The sequence below is a fragment of the Hippocampus zosterae genome, chromosome 2, assembly GCF_025434085.1.
Source record: "Hippocampus zosterae strain Florida chromosome 2, ASM2543408v3, whole genome shotgun sequence".
NCBI classification, from domain to species: Eukaryota; Metazoa; Chordata; class Actinopteri; order Syngnathiformes; family Syngnathidae; genus Hippocampus; species Hippocampus zosterae.
Genome location: NC_067452.1, coordinates 23,210,304 through 23,234,387, shown reverse-complemented (window position 1 = coordinate 23,234,387; position 24,084 = coordinate 23,210,304). Strand labels below are relative to the sequence as shown.

The window sequence follows — 24,084 nt, the reverse complement described above, 5'->3', positions numbered from 1 at the left end:
CTTTATCTTCTTGTACAAACGATAATCTCTCAGTTTTCAATTTGACCCATCGTGACTCATTACATCATCATGTCCTCCTTACAAATGTGTCGCAATTTGAATGTGAACACTTGAAGGTGACATTCTGCCATGTTTGTGAAATAACTGACGAATAAATTGACCAATTTATTCATTTAGAGAGAGGGAGACAGAGAGAGAGAGAGGCATTGTCACATACCGGTAGTTCAAAGTGGCCATCATCACAAAGGTGTCCCTTCCAATGTCACCAATTCCCCTAACAAAACAATCCTGGCCCTATTCTTAATTAGCATCCATTAATGTGTATCAGCAAACAGCTGGAGGACTCATTGACAGTCCAGATGGTAGTGCAGTCACATAATGTTTTCTCATCTAAAAATAGCAGCCATAACTATATGGACGTCTCGGTGGTAAGGGCCCAAACTTGGCAACCAATCAACAACTCTTACATTACCTATGCTATGACTTTATATAAACACTATCTGATAATGGTAATTATAAATATATTCATTTTTGTGTCTTTTGGGTCACTTGAGGAAAATCTATCAAATCAAAGCTTAAGAACAGCGTTTACCATATTTTTATTGCGTTTGTTGATTTTACTCATTTTTTTCATCAATTTGTTTCACAATATACATCTACTTGAAAAATGAATTGAGATCCGGGCGAGTTTATGTTGTGCAGCCACTTGACAAATAAAATTGAGGAAATTCAACAAATGAGGACAGTATTTTAGCGTTTTACATCAAATGTGTGGCAGTACTCTGTTAACAGGAGAGATTACCATTAGCAGGAGCAGACTAGCTCTTTGCAACATGGCTAATAATTGCATATTTCTGTTCTGTGACAAACTAATTCAAACAGATACGTACGTATAGTGTAAACTACTGCGGTGCTTGGTGGAACTGGGGCAGACTGTTATCACCACTGTTCAATGTAAAATATACATTTCCTTTTTTCTTTTCTGCATACTTTTTTTTCTTGTTGCATGTCCTGATTGCTTCATTTTGCTGTGCCGTGGACCCATTTCCAACAAGCCAAACAGTCAGACAGATGTGTACTGTTTACCTTTCAACAGTGACGACGACATCACCACGGAAAGAAAACCTTAAACCTAAAGTCATAGGTGTCAAACGAAGGTCCTGGAGAGCCGCTGCCCTGCATGTTTTCCAAGTCTTCCTGTTGCAACACACCTGATTCAAATGACCAGGTTCAATGTCAGGCTTGCGCAGAGCTTGCTGATGATTTGATCATTTGAATCAGGTGTGTTGCAACAGAGAGACTTGGAAAACATGCAGGGCAGAGGCCCTCCAGGACCTAAGTTTGACACCTATGCCTTAAGTCATAAACACAGTGAGGTGTGTCCTGAAGAAGCAGTAATTACTTTTTGACCTCCAGATTTCAAGGTAGCAAACACTGTTTGCCAAACAGTGCAGTCAGGCTGAAAGAACTGAGTAATATCAGGTCAAAGTTTAGTCAACAATTTAGTACCAATTTATTTCTTGATACTGTATACAAATAATTAACTTTTATAGTCGCACTATTCACGAGGTTGACTGAATAGAACCGGAAATATGTATTGTGGGCAGTTAAACATTGAACATTACACTACAGTGATCCCTCGCTACTTCACGGTTCGTTTGTCATGGGTGCAGTGCATCGCGGGTGGTTTTATCGCGGGTGGTTTTGGTCCCCATTAACCGTGAGAAACGAGGGATTACTGTATACAGTAAATGCTATTTATAGGTCCCATCAGCGTTTATTCCATTCAAGTAGAAGAACTTCAATAAAGGAAATACAAAACATTTTACTGGCAGATTGAATACCAATAACCACTTCCAAAATAAAATGTATGCGATATATTCAAATCCATCTTAAGAACACATATTTCCCCAGTGTGGGACAAATAAAGGATATCTTATACAGCAATTTAGGGGGGCAAACACTTCTAATCACATTTTTAATTTTCTGGATTAATAAAAAAATAATACTCTTCTCAAATGCAATCTATATGCAAGATTAAGTCTTGTTTACTGTTCTTCTGAATCACCATTTTGTGTGGACAAAAGAGTATTATGCAAGCATTGCGCCACGCCTCCCCAGGCTGCGGTCCGACTGCACTGAGGGTTGTGATATGTTACATAAATCCGTGTTTCTCTACACCAACACCACTGACAAGTTTTACTTGTCTCAACCTGAACGGACGTTCTTGACAACACGTACAGAGACGAGATGGACTCTTTCCTATATTTTTCCATCGAGACGTGGACTTTAATAACCATTGTCTTGGCTCTACTAGCACTGTAAGTCGAGTTTAGATATGTTTACTTTCGATTTGAAAAGTTACTCCTACCTTTTAAAAGTTACTCATTTCATGCCAGAAGTAGTCACTCTTGAGTTGCTGCACACAAAACTGACTTAGTGTGTGCAATGGTGTATACAAAATACACATGCTGTTATGGCGACTGTCCACGATTTCCTTCAAAACTAGACTAGCGCAAAGGAAACAACTTTTACCTCACAGAAATGTTGACTGTGGATGTCTCCATCTATCCATCTTATCCGCTTATCCTAACAACAGTCGCGGACGTGCTGGAGCCTATCCCTGCTGTCTTCGGGCAGTTAGTGGGGTGCGACCAGTTCGTGGTGTAACCGACCTAGTGGCAATTTAGAGAGTTTCATTAACCTGACACTCGTGTTTTTGGAATGTGGGAGTGTGCCCAGTGAAAACCCACGCAGGCACGGGAAGAACTTGCAAACTCCACACAGGAAGGCCGGAACCGGAATCGAACCTTTGACCTGTGCACTATGAGGCGGGCGTGCGAACCAGTCCCCACTGTGCTGCCCACTGTGGGCATTTGTTTCACAAAATAATTTTACAGTATCACCACTCCTTAAGTGTAATCGGAGCAAATCAGATTATAAGGATGTGGTTTGAAATTCAGGCTGGAAAATGTTCAAATAAAAATGTATGCCATTGTAATGGCAGTTATATTTGACTTTGAGATAGTTTTTTCTCTCTCTTCTCTAGATATGGAAATGCCCCGTATGGCTTTTTCAAGAAATTAGGGGTCAAAGGTCCCAAACCATTGCCCTTTATTGGAACATTTCTGAAATATCGGCAGGTAAGACATATTCAGCCTCATACTGTGACTCAATGTTTGAAGGTTTAGCCATCTTTGTGGCATCATGTAGCTTTGTTTTTCTCTCTCCATTTTTCATTAGGGCATCCATTATTTTGACATGGAATGCTTTCAAAAGTATGGAAAAGTGTGGGGGTGAGTGTGTATGTGTGCTCATATTGGTGATACTAAATATCTACTTCATATACAGTACTTAAACATTTGCTCTAAGGTTGTATGATGGCAGAGTTCCCGTCATGGCTATTATGGACACAGCTATGATCAAAACGATCTTGGTTAAAGAATGTTATTCTGTCTTCACCAACAGACGGGTAAGGAAATATCACAATCAAGTCAAACATAAATTGTAGGAGAAGAATACAACAAAACACGAGAACAACTCATTCTCTAACTCTGTGCTGTTGTGTTTAGGATATGGGCCTCAACGGACCTTTAAAGGACGCTGTCTCAATAGTGGAAGATGAGGATTGGAAGAGGATTCGCAGCGTACTCTCGCCGTCATTCACAAGTGGGCGACTGAAAGAGGTCAAAAGCATTTAGATTTTTCTTCCATCATCATCTCAACATTTTGTACCAATTGAATTGTTGATCATGTTTTTGCAGATGTACTCAATCATGCTGAAGCATTCTAGTACTTTGATCAAGAGTCTTCAGAAGAAAGTAGATTCTGATGAGGTCATTAACGTCAAAGAGTGAGTTGGGATTTATTTTTTCGCAATGCAATGGATTGAAAATGTGCTTCTGATAACAGTTAATCATAGGGTGATATCCGATGCTTTTTGCAGTGTATTTGGACCTTACAGTATGGATGTTGTGACCAGCACTGCTTTCAGTGTAGACATTGACTCTCTTAACCGTCCCACTGATCCATTTGTGGCGAACATAAAGAAAATGACCAAGTTTGACTTCTTGAATCCTGTGCTTGTGCTTATTGGTCAGTCCCACACTGTTACAATGTACTCTCTCATGTCCCTGTGGCCCTCTTTTTAACAGTAAATCTTTTCTTTCGGATATCAGTCCTCTTTCCGTTTCTGCGGCCACTGATGGAGAAGCTAGACGTGTCCTTCTTCCCTGCGGACGTGTTGACTTTCTTCTACAACTTCTTACAGACCATCAAATCTGATCGAAACAAAAACAGTAGCAAAGTAATCAAGTCGAGAGATGATCAATTGGGTCATTACAGATTTCTGTAATATTTAGCATTCACTAAACTACAGATGCTTCTCCTGCCTGGCAGACCCGAGTAGATTTCATGCAGCTGATGGTGGACTCTCAGACTTCAGAATCCGGCAAAGAAAATGCAAATAACCAGAAAGGTAATGGGGAAAAAACACATGCAGCACATACTGTACATTGAAACAGTGGTCCCCAATCCTCGGACTGCAGCGCAGTGCTGGTCCTGTATTAAAAAACAAAACGATGCAATGAACCTCGAAATAGTGTCATTTGTATTCATTTTGGTTAAAGTTAAACTCAGATGAAGGCAACCTGAAATGAAAGAAAAAAAAGGCTTCGCAGGGTATAGCGTATTTGCAGGCAGTGCTATTTGATTGTGTTGTATTTGTGTCGCAGGTCTGACAGATCACGAAATCCTCTCCCAGGCCATGATATTCATCTTTGCAGGCTATGAAACAAGCAGCAGCTCATTGTGCTTTTTAGCCTATAACCTAGCAACTCACCCTGACATCCAGAAGGCTTTGCAAGAAGAGATTGATGAAACATTTCCAGATAAGGTCACTTCTCCAACTTTTCCGTCACTTCTCATCATGTTTCCAGCAACTGCGCTTTGTATCAATCTAGGTTAGGCCTAGCTATGACGAGCTGATGCAGATGGAATACCTGGATATGGTGGTGAATGAGTCATCAAGGCTGTACCCTATCGCGAACCGATTGGAAAGGGTAGCCAAGACATCTGTGGAAGTCTGTGGTGTGACTATTCCTAAGGGAACTGTTGTCATGTTACCAATATATGTTCTTCACCGCGACCCTTCTTTGTGGCCTGAACCGGACGCTTTCAAACCCGAAAGGTACAAAACTGAAAAGCAAGGGTGGAAAATTCATTGTCGCCTTATCGTTGGCAGCTGGCCTGGATGACTATTTGTTGTCTTTTTTAAAAAAAATAGGTTTAGCAAAGAGAACAAAGACAACATGGATCCATACGCCTTCCTGCCATTCGGCGCAGGGCCAAGGAACTGCATTGGCATGCGATTCGCTCTCCTGATGATGAAGTTGGCTTTAGTGGAGATCTTGCAGAACTTTAGCTTTGTCACCTGCAAAGAAACGGACGTGAGTCAACGATATCAGTCATTTTGAGGCAAAAGTGTTTTCGATTTGGATTCAACTATGTGTGTGTGTGTGTGTTTATTTTCCTAGATTCCGATGGAGTTATCAAAAGATGGATTTACAGCACCCAAGAATCCCATCAAACTGAAACTGGTGCCAAGAGCGGTCACAGCAGATTGTTATTAAAGAGAAATGTATTTAATAATAGAAACAAAAAAAAGTAATTGGCTAAATGTCTCTTTGTTGCCATTATGTCCAGTTCACTTTAAATTGAAGTTTTTAGCAAATAATGTGATAGTAGGAGTCCACATAGTCCTTTTCGAAATATTAACATTACTCCAGTCTTAAAGTCTTGACATTGGCTCCTAGTCATCTATAGAATACACTTTAAAGTTCTGCCACTTGTCTATAAATCACTGAATCGTTTACGTGGTAAATGCATTAAATGAATGCAAATGGACTATAAACCCAGACAGACTCCGATTATTTTAGACCTGTGTCAAATAGTGAAACTTCAACGCAACTGATGAAGCTGCACACAAATGGAATACGGTGCCAACAGAGGTGATATCGGGGTGATTGTACGACAGCATCTCATGTAACTTCAAAGGTTTGCATTTTGACTTGGTTTGGGATGTTTTATATGAACCAGTAGAAAAGGAAACCCACATCATTTTCCATGATCAAAAAGGAGTGGGAAAGAGTCCCTTAATTTATGTCACTATTTTGCTTCCATGATCATATTAATGCTAATAATAATGAACAACAACATGATACTAATTAAAAGCAAACAACTGATGTGTATTTCATCTAGACCAGAATCTGATTTGTACTGACAAAAACAAACAAACAAATAACTAAATAAAATCCTATTCCTTGCTATTCTCTTTGACTCAGGTGACATATCTACTGCCACTCGTATGGCGAGATCATCTTTTCCTTCCTTTGACGCCACATTTTCCACTCTTTAAATCCCTCTTAAATCCCCAAACTTTTTCCTATGAGGGCCAGATAACTTTTCCCTTCTCTGATGGGGGGCCGCTGTCAGTTTGTAACAGAAAAAGTGTGACGATCGTAGGGGAGCTTAAAAAATGTATTGTTTTCCAGAAAGCCACACATAACTAAATAACCCTTTCCAGGTTCTTGACAGAAAAAAAGTCAGGAAACAAGTAATAACACTATTAATGAAATAAATAATAACTAACTAGCGGCCCGGTAGTCCAGTGGTTAGCACGTCGGCTTCACAGTGCAGAGGTACCGGGTTCGATTCCAGCTCCGGCCTCCCTGTGTGGAGTTTGCATGTTCTCCCTGGGCCTGCGTGGGTTTTCTCCGGGTGCTCCGGTTTCCTCCCACATTCCAAAAACATGCGTGGCAGGCTGATTGACCACTCTAAATTGTCCCTAGGTGTGAGTGTGAGCGTGGATGGTTGTTCGTCTCTGTGTGCCCTGTGATTGGCTGGCAACCGATTCAGGGTGTCCTCCGCCTACCGCCCGGAGACAGCTGGGATAGGCTCCAGCATCCCCCGCAACCCTAGTGAGGATCAAGCGGTTCGGAAGATGAATGAATGAATAACTAACTAGACCCTCTCTGAGTTCTTCACAGAAAAAAACAGGAAATAAATAATAACTAAATAACTCTCTCTGGGTTCTTCATAGAAAAAAAGCCATGGAACATTAACTTTCTGTTGTGCCATGCACAATCTTAACAGATAAAAGTTCAGCTCAGTTGTCAGAGCAGAATCTCTCTGACACATATGAGCAGTCTTTTAAAGTTCTTGTGTTCCTTCCTTATCATCCTTTTGTAGGTTCCAGTAGGCTCGTAGACACCGATGTTTGCAGTTAGGGGTTTTGGGGGTTTCTTTAACACAGTGACGGGTCATTTTGACCCGAGGACAACAGGAGGGTTAGAGGGCCAGGCCAAATGTACTGACGGGCCGTATCCGGCCCGCGGGCCGTAGTTTGGGGACCCATGCACTATACCCTTTTGATATCCTAGTCCACATATAGACACAGTTTGAACATTAATGCTGCACTTACATAAAAACAATAAACATAACATAACAACTAAAATATATGGCACATAAGTTAAATATTATTTTTTTTAAAAAACAAATGCAACTTTTGGATTAAGCACAGTTTGAACATTTAATCACGTTCTTTTGTGTCACAAGAGGGAGCCCCCGTCCTACATTTTTAAAATGACTGTCCTAGCATTTAAGAACAGCGCACGGATGATCTGGGTCAGTATTCAAAAATCTTTGATCAGTATTAAGCCTTATTATTCATTCATTCATTTTCCGAACCGCTATTATCCTCACTAGGGTCGCGGGGGTGCTGGAGCCTATCCCAGCTGTCTTTGGGCAGTAGGCGGGGGACACCCTGAACTGGTTGCCAGCCAATCGCAGGGCACACAGAGACGAACAACCATTCGCGCTCACACTCACACCTAGGGACAATTTTGAGTGTTCAAACAGCCTGCCATGCATGTCTTTGGAATGTGGGAGGAAACCGGAGTGCCCGGAGAAAACCCACGCAGGCCCGGGGAGAACATGCAAACTCCATTCCCCTAGAAAATCGTTTTAGTTGGATTCAGGTGAGCTTCAATGTCCAAAAATCCCATTATTAAGTATACCATACATTACGGAATACACAACAAACACGCGAAACCACCAGAGATTACAGTAGTATGATAATCTGATGAATGACGTAATTAACAAAAGAAAAAAAGACCAAATGTGGATGCATCTGATTTAGCAGCTGTGCGCAACGTTTTGTTTTATTTTTCGAATCAAAGCTACAAAAACAGTTATATTTAGTATCTGTTGATAATCGATGAATCATTGCTGCCACTGTCTGTGCCGCATCATTGTATCGTTTGTAATTCTGTCTTGAACATTTTGTATGTGAGGAATTATCCACCCATCAAAAGGATGTGAACATTGGGTGGAAGCCAGAAACGCGACACAGGACCGAAACAAAGAGCTTTATCCCAACAAATGGAAACGCCTTTAACCCCACCCCCTTAATGAAGAACGTGGCCGCCATTGGCCAGATCATGAGAAAGCACGTCTGCTATTGGCTGCGGGCGTTGAATCGTTGACTGTCTGGTGTTCGGTTTGGGAGTAGGAGCGCCTTTTGACAGCGGACTGTTCCGAGCCAAACGTTTCAACTGCAATCAATTTCTGGATTTGACGCGTGGGAGACGAGAGTGTATGAAGGTATGGATAACACATACTGCTTTTTCTTCATGCTTTCCGTTTCTTATGACGAATCTATTTTGTGTTTCGAACAAGAATTATCCCAAATGTGACCTATCAACGCAAAGAGCATTTCATTAATGGTTGATCAATGGTTGAGTGCAACTATGTATTGGATCAGGTCTCTCAATAAACGCTTTAAGTCATGTCGACTAGATGTAAGCACCAATGAGATATCGATGCAGAATAGATCTTGTAATCATCGCTCACTCTAATTTGATGTTCCTGATGTGTTTCACACTTGAAGCGAATGGTGCTGCCATGAAACAGAATTAGTGTCTACCAAGTACAGTACTAGCGAATTAACTGCTGCTGCCGAGCAAGCGTAATAATCATTTCTTGCTTTGAACGCTCCTTGGAAAGAATCGCGCCTCGTCGTCCCTGGTCTCTGCCAGGATGATGGAATAAAATGCAACAACACAGAAGAACACTTTGAGACCATCTTGTGCGGATTTAACAGGGCTGATTCTTGAATACTTCCAAGCTTTAGAATGGGATTCATATTTACTCGTGAATGTTGACTCCCATATTGTGGGCATTCCTGGAATGTTGGAATGGTTTTTCATTGGAGTTGAGCTACAAGTATCAGGTGACAAGGCAAAACTGGTCCACGTTGACTGTTGCCTCCCCAAATAATCAGTGAGAAAGTAACAACTAGTTAACACTGTTTCCACTGAGATGACTGGAACAAGTATATTTTACTTTTGTGTAAATATGTGAGCATTACTTCACAGAAAAACGCTCAGAAATCTTGGGGCAAATAACACTTTTAGCATTTCAGCCAGTGGAGCCACAGGATAAACTGAGGAATTTGACAGACACTCGAGTGCACTCACTTTGCAGACTGTGTAAACACTGAGGAGACACTTTGAAGCATACATTTTCGTGAAACACTGTCAAATCAAATGTGAGAGTGAGCAGCTGCAATCACTGCAATATATATATATATATATATATATATATATATATTTTAATCAAGCTTCAGAATTATTTTTGTTGCACAATTAATGACACCATAATCAGGTAAGATTTGAGTAAAATATAAGAAACTGAAGTGTTTAAATGATCTCTTAATGCCTTAAACAGGATAAGAAATCCTTTTTTAGTGTCGCAATGGAAAAATTCCCAATTCACAGCAGCAAAGTTATGAAAGGAAGAAGTAGAACAACAAAATATAGGAGCTGTTGGAAAGGCAGCCACTCTCGCGGCGCCATCTTGAAATCAAAATCACAAAATAACACAACGCATTCTTCTCCTTTGACGAACGTCATGGCCATAAAACGCTGAAAACAGTTCACATCAGTTCCACACGACAAAACAACAAACACCATGTGACAAAACAAAAGAAAAAAAACAACAAAAAAGCAAGGCTCTTGAAGAGGACTTTCCGAAGGCTGCCTGCTCGGGCGCCATCTTGGGAAAAAAAAAGTTTGATGCCTCTGACTTTTTTTTGCTGTTTTTTTTCTTTTTTCTTTTATGCCAGTTGTAAAAAAATTACGGGCTCTTGTTTGCATGTTGCTTAGGGAAAAAGGGTACAAGAGGTTGTGGTGGCAAGGATGAAACGGTTTTAAGTGTGGCTTGTAATCATGAAGAAAAATGACATCAGAGGCATATTTTAATGATAGGGCAACAAAAACTAACACTGGACTCGTCAACGTGCCCTTAAACTCCCAGAATGCCTGATGCATTGCATGAGCTCCAATCTCGACAGCCAGTACATTACCACAATAATATTTGTATTACCATATCTACATAGGAAGACAGAAAAGACCCCATGAACAGTTCTTCCAGATCAGATGTTTTGTGTGTGTGTGTGTGTGTGTGTGTGTGTGTGCGTGTGTCATATTTGAGGTGTGTTGGGCTTTTTGGACCTGACCTGACAGCTTGCTCTCGCCCAAGCAGACAGACAGACACATACCAATCCTTATTATGCAGTCTTGCGATTAGGATCTGAAAATAATCAGACAGATTCATATCCTTGCCTTATTAAAAGGATAAAACTCATAATCATCATAATATAAGAGAATTGGATGAAGGAGTGAAAAAAAAGACTTTGCTCCCTGTTCCATTAACCTGTAGTTATGCCAGTGACTTCCATTTTATAACCCAACAAACCATCTGAGAAGCCTAAAATTGTGTGGAATGTCTTGTGAAATTGTGTTGTCTCAGTATTACTGCACTACTTACTGGCCGCAAAAATTGTATGTTATATTTTTATTTATACTTTATATTTCTTAATATAACAATCCTGATCATTTGAATCAGATGCGTTGGGGGGGATGGAAATATCTAAAACATGCAGGATAGCAGGCCTCAAGAACCGGAGGTTGGCACCCGTGCGCTAGATCAACAGCTAATTAAGTTTTTGAATTGCTTATTTGTTTTGAAGTCTGAAAGTCTTTGTTGAATGGGAAAATGCCCCTGTGAGTGCTTTTATTGAATAGTTGCAAACATCCTCCTTGAAAGCTACTGATATGTTGGCCTCATATTTTTTATTTATTTATTTATATATATATTTTTTTACACAAATGTAGCAATAACAGTATATTTTGTTATATCGTCTACTGTAATACTCAAGTGGCTGCATCTACCAGAGACACATTCCTTGTGTGTTGTAACATTCCTGGCCCATGAAGAAGATTCAGATTCAAGGAGAACAGTTACACATGGTTTAGCGGCTTGTTTCTTAGTCTGTGTGCCTTTCTTCTTTCTTAGGAGGGCAAGATGAATGTGGAGGCTCTGAGTAGAGCAGAGCTGCTGACTCTCTTCAGTATCTTGGAGGGAGAGCTGGAGGCCCAGGAGGTGGTCATTCATGCCTTTAGGGTAAGTACAACCACCACCAACAGCTGACTCTCCCCAAGTTCTGCCATGAACACTTTCCTCCTATTCTCTGTCGGGAACATATAATGAATGTTTAAAATGGGGAGGAGGGGGGAAATTAATCAAAGGGCCACTCAAAGTGCGGGATCCACCAGTTGCCCATCCTCGGTTTATATACTGCCACAGTGTGTCAACGAGCTGAAAAGCTTGACTATTACATTGGTCTATTTTCTCTAACATCTTTTTCGGCTGAATGTGGGCATTTTTGAACATTGTGTGACTGTAAGTGATGCCATGCAGCTCTGAAGTATCAACGGGCTTGTGTGTGTGTGTGTGTGTGTGTGCGCGTGTGAAAATTTTATTCAATATCAAAAAATATGTCGATTTTTTTTTTTCGGATGCATTTCCAAGTTTTTGTTTTGAGGACCCCAAGAGATAGCCTTGACCACCCAAGGCCCATCCCCACTGATAAAAGTCTAGCTCCGCCACTGCCAGTGAATAACCGCGGATGCAAAACGGCTCTTTTCTTTCTGATGGAAATTAAGCTCTCTCAGCATTACACTTGCAAAAAGAATGTCACTTAACCGAGAGGGGATGTGCCAACAGGAAACCGAGGAAACGGCATGAGTACAGACAATGGTGCGGGATTTTGGTTCCACCAATGTCAACAATTTTTGCTGTTTGCTCAGGGAGTGGAGTGAGTGATTTGTTCTCAATTTGGGGGGAAAATGGGAAAATAATGTGCTATGACATGGAAAATTGGCCTTTTCATGAGGACTGTAGTTCTGACAAATGAACACAGCATCAAGTCTGCGCAGATGACTTATTATCAATCAACCAATCGGATCTCATTTGAACAAGTTTTCATCATAAATCACAGAGAATATCACCATAAGCTGTCTTTGAGACTTCCTCATTTCAACGACAAGAAATTCGAAGTGATGCTATGCTGTTAGAAATTCACATTAGTCAGTCTCCCAAACTTTTCTTTATACATAAACGCAAAGCAGACAATGCACATGCAAACAGTAAAATGTGTACGCTTGCTGACAGTGCGGACAATTACAGGGTAGGGTGGACATTTTTTGTTAAATGTTCATCATGAATATGCAAATAGAATACACATGATTACACATGACAGTGTAAATGTTTGCCCACTCGTAGTAAGAAATCAAAGTTTGATTATCCTATGTATTTTCATGATGACTCGGTGTTTCTGATGCGCACACCAAAGCAGCTTCAAGTCATATTGATCTAAAGCACAGATATCAAACTCAAAGCCCGGGGGCCGGATCCGTCTGACCACGTCATTTTATGTGGCCCGCAAATCATCTGTGTCAACTTGCATGATCCCTGCTAAAATCTGTACTAAAATGTCAACCTGTCATGTATAATAAACAATGTTAAGGCTTTGCAATAATGTTGTTACCTTGTTTACAGTCACTTGAATAATAACTCAAAACTATAATAGTTAGCTTGACCGATTTCAAAACAAGTAATCCATCAATTTGTTGTGTACAAGTAATAATGCAATGAGAAGATTAAACATTTATGTTTTCACTGTCATAATGGCCTTGCAAGGAACACACAACTCCATAGTGGCCCCTGACTTTAAAGGTCTTTAAAACAATAATAATAATAATAATAATAAATACACATGCATGGGAGCAGCCCGTGGTATAAGAACACAGTTTTAATTTTTTTTGCTTAGACATGAGGAATATTTGAGAGCTATTCCCCACACGTCGGCTCGGTTGGTCCTCCTTGCGTTGGTCATTCATCCATGCTGACCAGACAGCATGGTCGCAGTGTTTGAGAGTGCTCCCACTGGGCTCGCCTCGGGCCCATGATTGCTTCTCACACTCTGGCCACATTGCAGCAACCTCTCCATGCTTGGATGGAGCCATTAAATGCTGCTGAATGCCTTGAAAGCACGCCGATGTTACCGAGGATATACCCAACAAACAAAGCAGGACCAATTTTCTTGAAGCATTTTAATCTTGGCTGTTTGAATCTTAAATATCAGCAATCCAGGTTGGATGCATGTAAGGTACGAGATAAAACTCAAAACAAGTTCCCAGCAATCGTGGGCAAGTGGACTGTCACCTCATTGTCCGTCCTTTCTTTGTATTTCAAGCTTTGCCTTCCCCCACCTCAATCATGTTACACAGCAATATTCCAAGGCAGCTCTCGTAATTCACCATGACCCTTGTCCATCTGCCCAATCGCACACACACACACAGGCACGCTTGCATGCACACACCCTAGTAGTCTCTAATGGGCTGTTTAGCAGTTGGGTGTTGACTCTGTGGCGGATGTACAGAGACCTCCAAAATCACTGACTTCCGTCCCTTTTGTCTGGGGCCCGTCCAGCATATACAAGACAGCGGTTCTGGCATTGTTAAGGGTGCTACAGAAATCTTTGAACTGGTCTTCGTTTCATATTTGAACAGTGGTTTTATTCAGGGCCACCTTTGGTTGTATATTGCAGTCTAAAACAGTCATTATTTGTGGGATGCTCAAGTTACAACAATTCCAAAGGTGTAGGCATCTTCGGACAATAGGACATTTTCTGATTGTTTCACCTTAAGAAACAACACATGCCCCTTCTCATTGTTTGCCTACTTTATTCATTGCACCTTAAAAGACTTGGATAAACTTGGATAAGCACTTGCACTAGAAGGAAAATTCCTGAGAACGTGACATGGCAAACAGGTCATATTCCACTGGGAGTGGCCTATCTTTTGACTTGTCTTTATCTAATGGGGAAGCAAACATAATCTGTCTGTCAGTCAGGCATGAATGGCACAGAGGGCTTGTTACCTTAAAGGAATGCAAGTTTAAAGCATGAAAGCAGGAGCAGTGCTCTAGTTCCGTGCTCATTACCAAACAGATTCTCCATCCTAAACACCGAACATGAAGAAAGAGTTGTTTTTGTCCAGATTCAATCATGAGCTGTTTAGGACTGAATGGCTTTAACAATGTTTCAAGGTTCTCAAGACCTTAGATTTGTGTGATTAGAATGCTGAAGCCACATTCCTACATTTTTTTTCTTTCATATCCTTTATTAAAGCACAAAACATGACTGTATTTAATGTTTCGTCCTTCCTTTTCATGTCCTTCCTTTTTGAATTTTACATTTTGTTGCTGTCATCTAGCGGTGGTAGTCTAAAGCACACTTGTATTTCAGATTCTTGCTTGTACTGTATTTCAATTCCGCAATCTTAAAAAAAAAAAAAAAAAAAAATCGAAAGTGTCTGTCCAGTTACTTGTATCTCATCAAGGCACCACTGTGTGTGAGACCATGTTTAACTGGTTGACAAGAATACATCTATCCCTAAAGTTTTGTATACCTTTCAGCTTAAAAAAAGCAAAAGCTTTACCAAATTTACCAGGCCATTCTTGTTTCACTGGTGTTCTGCCCGAATCCTTCGACCTCAAAAATCAGCCCAAAAATGTCATGTTTGATGAACCTTAAACAATGCAGTGTCAAAGTGAGGAAGTCATTTTTGCCACTTGGTCAGTAAATTGTAATACAAATAAAAATAGCAAACACACAGACACACACACACGTGTGGAGTGACCAATTGAATAGATTTGTGAAATTATATACATTGAAGGTTTTGGCCTGTGTCCAGTGATGTACTGTTTGCTTGTCAGAAAGTAAGAATGACTTGTGTAAACAAAGTCTGTCTGCCTACTTATCGATAACAACAAATGTCGAAATCGGGTAAACATGACCAAGTACCAGTCTCATTGTTCATCCCCTGAGGCAAAGTGAGGTATTTCATTGGTCTAACGTCTGTACGATACAGCAAACGCCCCAAGCACAGGATTCTGCTCCAAAAACCATTCACTGGAGATGTTGTGAGCTCTTTCTGTCTCTTGTTTTATTTCTTTTGGCACAAAACAATGGGGTGTAGTCACGTTGACCCTGTCCTTAAATCCGGTCTGGTTATGGTTGGCAGGTTGACGTCATCCTCAGTTTTTCTTTTTTATTATATTCCAGTTTCTGGATAAAAACTACAACTGGAACTTGTGATAGTTGCTTTACCTGTGTTCACGTTCACTTTAGCAAGGCAGTTCTCATATGTCGAGACAATCTGGCTTTCTATGTGAGGATTTCAAATGACAATGTGAAATATTTACCACTATAACTACTCACATAACCTATTTCAATTTTCTGAAGTTTGTTACTGTTCAACAAATCCCCACTGACCAGCAACACACACAGAATCAGCCGTGGACTGTGGTGGCATCAAGCCCAAATCTTCTCAAAAAATGGACATCCTATTGGAAAACACATTTGCTTGACTTTTACTAGACCAGGGGCGGCCAACCTTTTTTGACCGAAGATCTACTTTACAAGCAACTAACCTCCCGCATTCGACCTGTTACTGCATGTGCACACATGCACGCACATACTTGTGCGTGCCATGATGAACAACAGCCGTAACGGCATTTAAAATGAACGAAACAGAAAAACGAAGTAGATACAAGAGTTTGTGATTTTGTGAAAAGGAAATCACTGTCTACCATAGTAGAGACCTGACGCGGAGGCATGGGATGCACTTTTGCAGCATATTAAGTGCAGAAACTATCGTACGTGCGTGCACCGTTGTAAAATGTTTCTCCTGGTGCTCCAGATTCTCGTTCTATAGCAGTGCCATCAGTGAATTGTACATGCAATAAGCTTTGAATGATTATTAAAAATATATATAATAATAATAAAACATCACAACAGCACTGATCGCTAGACCATCAGACAGCACTCTGATACCACTCTTCAGGAACAAAAGACACAGCGTGAGTCTTTTGAACATCCTATGACCAAACCCAGAAAGCAGATGAGCTCTGACGTTTGCTACCTGAGCTTTTGGGCACCGTCAGGTCATTTTCAGTTGACAGATAGTGGGAAAACAAGGCAAACCCAGATGCACTCAGTGGCACACACAGGTGCACTGGGATCCATTTATTAGTTAATGTCTTTCACAGTATTGTTCAGGAGCAAAATGAAAGGCTTGACTATGCATGCGTAACAGGAGAAATGTGCCATCATAATATTCTTTGCTATAGTGACCACACCGGGAGCATGCTTCATTGTTTGACTCTCTCTGCACGGTCCCACTGAGGAAACAAGACTCCGTGGCTCCCTCTCATCTCGCACAAGGCTGTGATTGTGACTTCAGGCAATAGTGAACCTTGACTGACAACAGATCCCTGCAGGTGTAGGTCAGGTTGTTAGTCACGTGTCACATTAGATGCCGGATGTGATCCAAGGTGATGAAAAGACAGCCTAAGGATGGTAGAATGCCTATTCCAGTCCCAAAACTATCGCAGGAATAAGTAGAGGGGTGTTTACATCCCGGCAAGAAAAATGCAAACCCCTTTAATTATTGTTCAATTCGTTCCTTTACCTATTTTGGATGTGAAGACATTTGTTGTCAATGGCTTGTAGAGTAGTGAGTCTTGCAAAAATCTCATCCAAGAAATCACACCTTGTTATTATAATTCCAACTATCTTGCACCACACACATGATCGGTAGCATCCCAGGGAACTAGAAAAATAAGCACCCCAGTTTTACTCAGTTCAGGACAGAACAACTTGTTCACAGGTAAACATATTGTGGACTGCATGCACGCATATGCGCGCGTGGACGCATTAATGCACACCTGCACGCACAAGAAGGAAAAAGACAGAGATTCTGCAACCAGTCTCACAATGAAACCTAGTGGGTCAGACACGGAGACAAAGGCTGGCACTGAAGACATTCAGACAGTGTCTTTGTGCATGTTTTCTAATCTGTTCTCTGAGGGTCAGATTCTTTGTTCAGCCAGGGACAGTGAGCGTCTTTAAGGTTGCCCCGAGTATTTACGAGTGTGTTTTTACATTGTAGAGGTCTTTGATCAAGGGGAAAGAAAAAACCTGCCAGAGTGATGATCTTTGACGGAAAAATTTGTTGCATTTGTCATTAGGAAGGAGGAAGATGGGATCCTTTCAGGAGAGCCTCAGACATGTTTGAATGCTTGGTTGTATTTGCTCAAGAGTTCAAATATTTCCTCATGACCTAGTACAAAGTGATACTTTGTTTTTTTTTTGGTCATCTGCTTCTCTTTGACAACCTTGACTCTTGCAGGGTACCGTATGTGTTGACTCTAAAATATATTGACGATCTTAACATCCGTTTGATTTCATGGCCTGGTCATTCACCTCTGTGTCTCTGGGGAGGAATTAACATCTGCTTTTGGAACGGGTGTATAATCTCACCCCTTTGTGTTTTGGTTGTGGGGATAGACCATCTGCTTGTGCTCAAACTTACAATAACGTCTCTGCATTGATTTCCTACACAGACAGGCACACACACACACACACACACACACACACACACACACACACACACACACACACACACAATTGTATAGGGACCAGGTCGGCCTGCACATAGCAAACATCTGTGTATAATTGACATGCATTGAAATGCATTAGGGAGGAAAAAAAGTAGCAGATTTGTTTTTTTTTTAAAGTCTAATAAACATTACATATGGTTTCTACAAAAAGGGGAAACATATTTTATTCAAATTTCCACCCCTTTACTGTAAAGATATCCTTTATTTGTCCCCAGTGTGGGACAAAAAAAGGATATCTTATGTAGTGCTTTCACAACAGCTGCAACTGTAACAAAGTGCAATAATAATGAGGACATCATCTCAAATAGACTGTACAGAAAATGTTAACATATTTGTAATATTGTGAACATTACGATTCTGTTACTGGTTTGGTTTGTAACATGTGACGTGTTGAGGAAAGGGGACCATACTGCACAGACTAGTCTCTCGTTGGGTGCAGTCTGCAATTTTTTTTTTTCCCCTTTGGAAGTTGGTCGATTGACTGCAGCACTAATCAAAACACTTCTAGGATAGCACAATTATGAATAATCAAGCAAAAAAGAAGACAATTCCATATGGTTGCCCTACATAGTGGAAGGGGTGCAAAATGGTCCGCGCTGAACATAACCACAAAACCACATCGGTTGAGACGTACGTAAATAAAGTATAGCTATGAAATCACAGTTTGAATTCAATTTGACCTGATTAAGAAGTCTTGTTTTGTTTTTGTTTTTATTGGTGATGGGAAAATGAAGCTTCAAATTTGCTTTATGAACCAGTTCTTGTATGTTTTTTACTCATCTAGATGACACTGTTGGTTAAAATAAAGAGGGTCAAGAAAAACATAAGTGTACTATCAGCCCAATATTGAACAGAGTGCCTTCTAGAGAAGTAAAAAAAAAATACAACTGGCTCATGAAGCAAATTGAAACTTCATTTTCCCATCATTAGTTTTGAGTTGAATGACGCTCGTCCTTACAGAAGTATGGGAAATGGCTGACTGACCTGCAGCGAGTACTCTCACTGTCAGTGTATCAATGTGAGTTATGAAACATTGTAAGAATCATTTGTCTGTGTCTTTCAGGCTCAACACAAAGATGCTTTCATCCAAGAGCGTTATGGCCAGTATGACCTCAGCGATCCATTTCTGGCCTTGCAACGGGACAGCAAAGCAGCAGAGAACCAAAACACACTCGCCCAGACTCATGCAAGCCTGCAGGGGCAAGGAGTGGGCCCCAACCCTCTGGCTGTACTGAAACTTGTCATGGCCCATTGCAAGAGAATGCAGGAAAGGATGATGAGACAATTGGCAGCAACTGAGAGCAGACACAGAAGGGTAATTAGTCCACACACTTTTTGTCAGGTTGTAAAATGCTCACGCAGCCTCACTTCAATTTGCGTGTGGCGATGATACCAGAAAACCAGGAAGTGTCACAACGAGGCTTGTACAATAGCCTGATTGTGTGTGTAAATATGAATTTGAGCTCCATGTTTTTGGACACTGGAATAGCTCCCTCACACCCAGGGTTGGAGAGATATGAAGCTTCGATGACTTCGTGCAGAGCTTTGCAGGTTAATGAGACCTATCCATCCATTTTTTGGAGCACTCATCCTTGCCTTGTGGGTGAGCTTGAGTCTATTCCAGCTAACTTTGGACAAGAGGCAGTGTGCACGCTAGAATGGTCAGCATTCACTTGCAGGCCACAAATAGACAACCATTCTATGTACACAAACATCAAACATCACAGAAAGCTAATATGTTATTATTATCATCACTGTGGCACAGTGGACGAATGGTTACCACAGGTGGTGTGAATGGTCATTAGTTTATTTGTGCCTGGTGATTGGCTGGCTACCAGTCCAAGGTGGACCTTGCGTCTTACCCAAAGTCAGCTGCAATAGGCTCCAGCACACCTGACCTGAAGGAGGATTGATAGATTATTCGCACTTGCTAGCAGGTAAGTCATATTAAATTTAAAAAGTAAATCAATGCAAAACAATAATAAGTCAAGTCAAGTAAACTGTATTTATAGAGCACTTTCAAACAGCCATCCTGCATACAACGTGCTGTACATGGAGCAATTTAACATATACAATAAACAGTAAAACAAATCGGTAATAAAGACGGTATAGTAGTCGTAATAATAATAATAATATTACAATTCTAAAAGTCAGAAAATTCTTGACGAATCAAAACTTTGAATCCGTTTTTGTCATTTTCTTTATTCTTAGTCTGTGGTGAAGTGGGCAAACATGTCCTTTGATTCATTGGTCTCATGTTTCTATATTTGACAGATGATCGCTGATCTAGCGGAAGAAAAACTGCGGCATGCCAATGAATCTGCACAGAATGACAATTTCTCCTTAATACTGCAAACAGAAAGAGATGAACTGTTGCAACAGGTGCTGACCCACATAATACTGAAGCGATGGATGTGCTTGTGTTAAAGGTGCCCAAGTATTCAACTTGTTGATACTTGACCTAGGAGAGCTCATGTTGCTTTTATTTTTTTCTTCTTTCCCACTCCTTTTTTGCTTGTCTTTTTCTCGTTCATACTGAAAGCTGCGATATACTGTAAAAAGCAGGAAGGTCGCAGGAAAGCATCAGTGGGGCTCCATTGTCGAACTCCGTGTGGTGGGCAGGGCTTTTAAAGATCAAGAGCATACACAGGCACCATAATGCGCACGCACGTGGCTGTTGGAGAGGAAACAGATGAGGAAGAGGCCATTGTTTAGTTGTCCTGCCTGGAGTTTCAAGCCTCAGGAAACTGGAGCTAATGGATCTACATTTCTGGTCGGCTCGAGCACAAATGCTTGAGTGCAGCGTCAGACTCTACATTAGGGCCTTACGTAAGACGGCGTCCAACAGTTTTCCTCAGCCTTTCCTGTTTGAGTAGAAATAGCCCATTTTATATCCCCAGCAAACTGTTGAAGCAAGCTAACAAGCCTTATTATTTATTATTACTGACTGAATGAAGCCATCATGTAAACACAAAAACGGGGTACTACAGACCATTAGCTTTGTTCGAAAAAATTTTGTTTCGTAGGTACAGTATATGTATGTTTTATGGTGAACAATACTTTACGACAAAATATTCCCACAGGTCTGGGTCTTTGATAGTAAATCTGATTTTTCAATTTGCACAAATATAAATAACATTTTTGCAATCAATTAATTTGTTGCAAAAAAAAATAGGAAACACTATTGAAAGTCTACCAGAGCCGAATTCAAGAGAGTACAAAATCTGATAGAAATCCATGTCTTTAAAAAAATGTAAATCCCATAGAAGCTGTGCATGTTAACCATTTCAGCGACAGTGGTTACTACACTGGACAGTTTATCATGTTATCAGGTTTCAGGGTGCATGAAACTGTTAAACTACAAACATTAGTTAAAATTATATAATAACAGGTCTGGCTCTGTATAGAAGGGTGTCCGGGTTTGACTGTGTATGCTCATTGTGTGTGGACCTCCGCGTCATACTAGCTGATGCTACGATTCAACAAAGCAGAGCTATTCTGCCTCCTTGTGGCCATATGCTGCCTTGCTTTACTCACCAATGCTCTGATCTCTCCAGCTTGAAATTGAGCGTGCAACAGTGCAGCGACTGGAGAGAGAACAGGATCAGACCGCGAGCCAGGCAGAGGAGTCGCTGAGCCAGCAGCAGCAGCTTTCATCCACTCTCAGCCTGGAGCTCCAGAAAGCCAGAAGTCGAGCAGAGGAAGAGTCACAGAAGGTCTTAGCGCTCCGTACTTTGCTCCAAGAGGAGACGGGAGTGGTGGAAAAGCTACAGGGGCTGCTCAATGAGGAAAAAAGAAGGGCTGCTGAACTTGAGGATCAGTCTAAGAGGAAACTTGCTGATTTTACCACTGAGCATGAGCAACTGAAAACCAGGCTTATAAAGGAAGAGGAAAGGAGTAAGGACCTGAGGAGACAACTTGAACAGCTGAAAAAGCGATTGGCTGAAAGCACTGAGTCCAAACAGGGGACAACAGAGGTAGTGACGGTGGTAAAAGAGTCACCCTCTAAGATAATAGCCATGTCCACCTCCGTTCAGACCGAACCTGATGGAAAAGTAATTGTCCCTGGAAAAACGGTCTCTGTGTTAAAGGTCAACGGCCATCATAATCTCAAAGAGACGGAGGCAACTCAGGATGTGAGAGGAACAGAAAACACATTGGTGCCTGAAAACGAGGCAGGAGCAAGCTTACATTCTCCTCTACATCCTCAGACTGTACCTTACTCTCCATCCAGTACCGCCTCCTCTTCCCTCTCCTCTTCCCCCATTTCTTCACCAGTTTTGGTCAAACATTTCAACAGCCCTGGTTTCCATCAGTCCTCCTACCAGGCTGGAGTCAATCAACGGTTCCAAGCTGCGAGACACAAGTTTCAAACCCAGGCGGAGCTGGAGCAGCAACAGCACGGTGGCCCTCTTTCCCCCAGGGAGCTCTCACCCACCACCGCCTCCAACCCTCCCCCACCAGAGCACAGTGCAGCCAAGCAGCTAGCCCGCAACACTGTCACACAGGTGCTGTCCCGGTTCACCAGCCAGCAGGCTGGTGTCAAGCTGGTACCAATGAGCAGCTCTCCATTTGGTACAGACTACCGGAATGTAGCTGCATCGCCCCCCGGGGGGAGGTCACCTTCTGGGTCGCTATCTCCAGGTATCCGTTCCCCTCTCCCCCCTCGATCAGAGAGGACTCACCCTCCCCCAATCCCTCCCAAGAAGCCAGGGATGAGTCCGACTCCTGGCTCCCCAAGTCATTCTGCCCGAACCAGCCTGTTCCCTGAACTTACAGGGAACTTCAGCAGCGGACAAGAAGGAGCTACAGAACCTGACCTGGTTTTATCTTCTAGTAGTTAATGCCTGCATCATGCTGATGAACCCTTTAAAATGCACACAATTTCTACTTCCCACACTACCTGAGTTGTGTAAAATCCATCAACATTTTGCACAGCTGCCTCTTTGGAGGACTGCAAAGACAGGCAGATGCATAAAGTCAACAGAATTCAAGCGAGCTAGCATTGGTAAGTTTAGACAAGAATGGATGGCAGTGGCACTGGCTATAAATTGGCATTCGATGGCATTCTACAGATGATAAAGTAAGACCACAAATGACTACTGCCAGCAACACATTCTACCTGCGGGGTAGTAATGGGAAAATGAAGCTTCATGAAGCACCTGATTATTTTTTACTCCTCCAGATGGTGTTCTTAGTTTAAAGATAAAGGCTATTGCAAAGGAAATGTCTTATATTTCCACTGCATCTTTAAAGCAAGCGTGCCATCTATAGGAGTCGAAAATTATCCTAAGTGATAATCACTACTAGAGTGACCTTCTCCCTGTTCACATCATAGCAATCCACTACCTCACTGCAGCTGTAAACTATAAGTAAGCTCTGTGACTGATGAGAAGGTACCCGGGTAGACCGCTCGCCCTCTCTGATGTTGTATTTGATTGGCGTCACCGCACAAGAGTCATGCGGAAAGCAGTGCAGATAAGACTTGGGATGTGTTGAACCTGAAGAAACTGGAGACTGACTAACTTAAAAAGGGTCATGGCACTATCCCCCGAATGTCAACACTGTCGCAAACAAGACACAATGAGCGAAAAATACTTGAAGAAAAACTGTTTTACCTGTCGATGGGACAAAGATAGAAAAAGTGGTTCTTTGAATGCAAGTTGTTGCCACCAATCCATGAAAAAAAATATTTAAAGATTGTTTCAAAGAATAGTACTGTACACTGTAAATCAAAAGCAGTCTAGTAAATGACTGTGCAGTACACTGAGACTACTGTGCAGTCCTGGGGAAAAAATGTTTATTCAGGAGACTAACATGAACCAAATAGAAAACAGATGTGTCATGTTGATTCCTGCAATTATTGCAGCCATTTGTAAGTCAAGCTTGTTTTTTTTTTTTTGTAGATTTGTCCTCTTTTAATATGTAAATTTGCAACATTGACTTGATTTACCTTTCCAAACTAGTAGTGTGCAAGATCCTGCGTGGGCTGAGAGTCATTCATGATCACCCTCACACAACTCAAAAAGACGATCACAAATCCAACCGAATGAATTAGGAATCAGACCAATTTATCAGGTTACATAATTGAAGGTTTTAACCAATCATACTGAAAAATATCAATAATGTACAATTTGGTGCTCACTGTGTACAATG

General features: G+C 41.4%; 2 protein-coding genes across 2 annotated transcripts; both read left to right on the top strand.

Annotated features, from left to right (window-relative positions):
• The first annotated feature begins 2,108 nt into the window (after positions 1-2,108).
• On the top strand, positions 2,109-5,911 carry LOC127595609 (cytochrome P450 3A40-like). Its single transcript, XM_052057244.1, has 13 exons — positions 2,109-2,321; positions 3,050-3,143; positions 3,244-3,296; positions 3,373-3,472; positions 3,573-3,686; positions 3,765-3,853; positions 3,947-4,095; positions 4,179-4,306; positions 4,399-4,477; positions 4,734-4,894; positions 4,962-5,188; positions 5,285-5,447; positions 5,535-5,911. The coding sequence occupies exons 1-13, from the start codon at positions 2,251-2,253 to the stop codon at positions 5,628-5,630; spliced, it is 1,524 nt and encodes a 507-aa protein (XP_051913204.1). The 5' UTR covers positions 2,109-2,250; the 3' UTR covers positions 5,631-5,911.
• A 2,100-nt stretch (positions 5,912-8,011) lies between these two features.
• Positions 8,012-24,082, top strand: cttnbp2nlb (CTTNBP2 N-terminal like b). Its single transcript, XM_052057220.1, has 5 exons — positions 8,012-8,661; positions 11,416-11,523; positions 18,992-19,243; positions 20,203-20,310; positions 21,486-24,082. Exons 1-5 carry the CDS (start codon positions 8,656-8,658, stop codon positions 22,770-22,772), a joined length of 1,761 nt encoding a protein of 586 aa, XP_051913180.1. The 5' UTR covers positions 8,012-8,655; the 3' UTR covers positions 22,773-24,082.
• Positions 24,083-24,084: the final 2 nt, after the last annotated feature.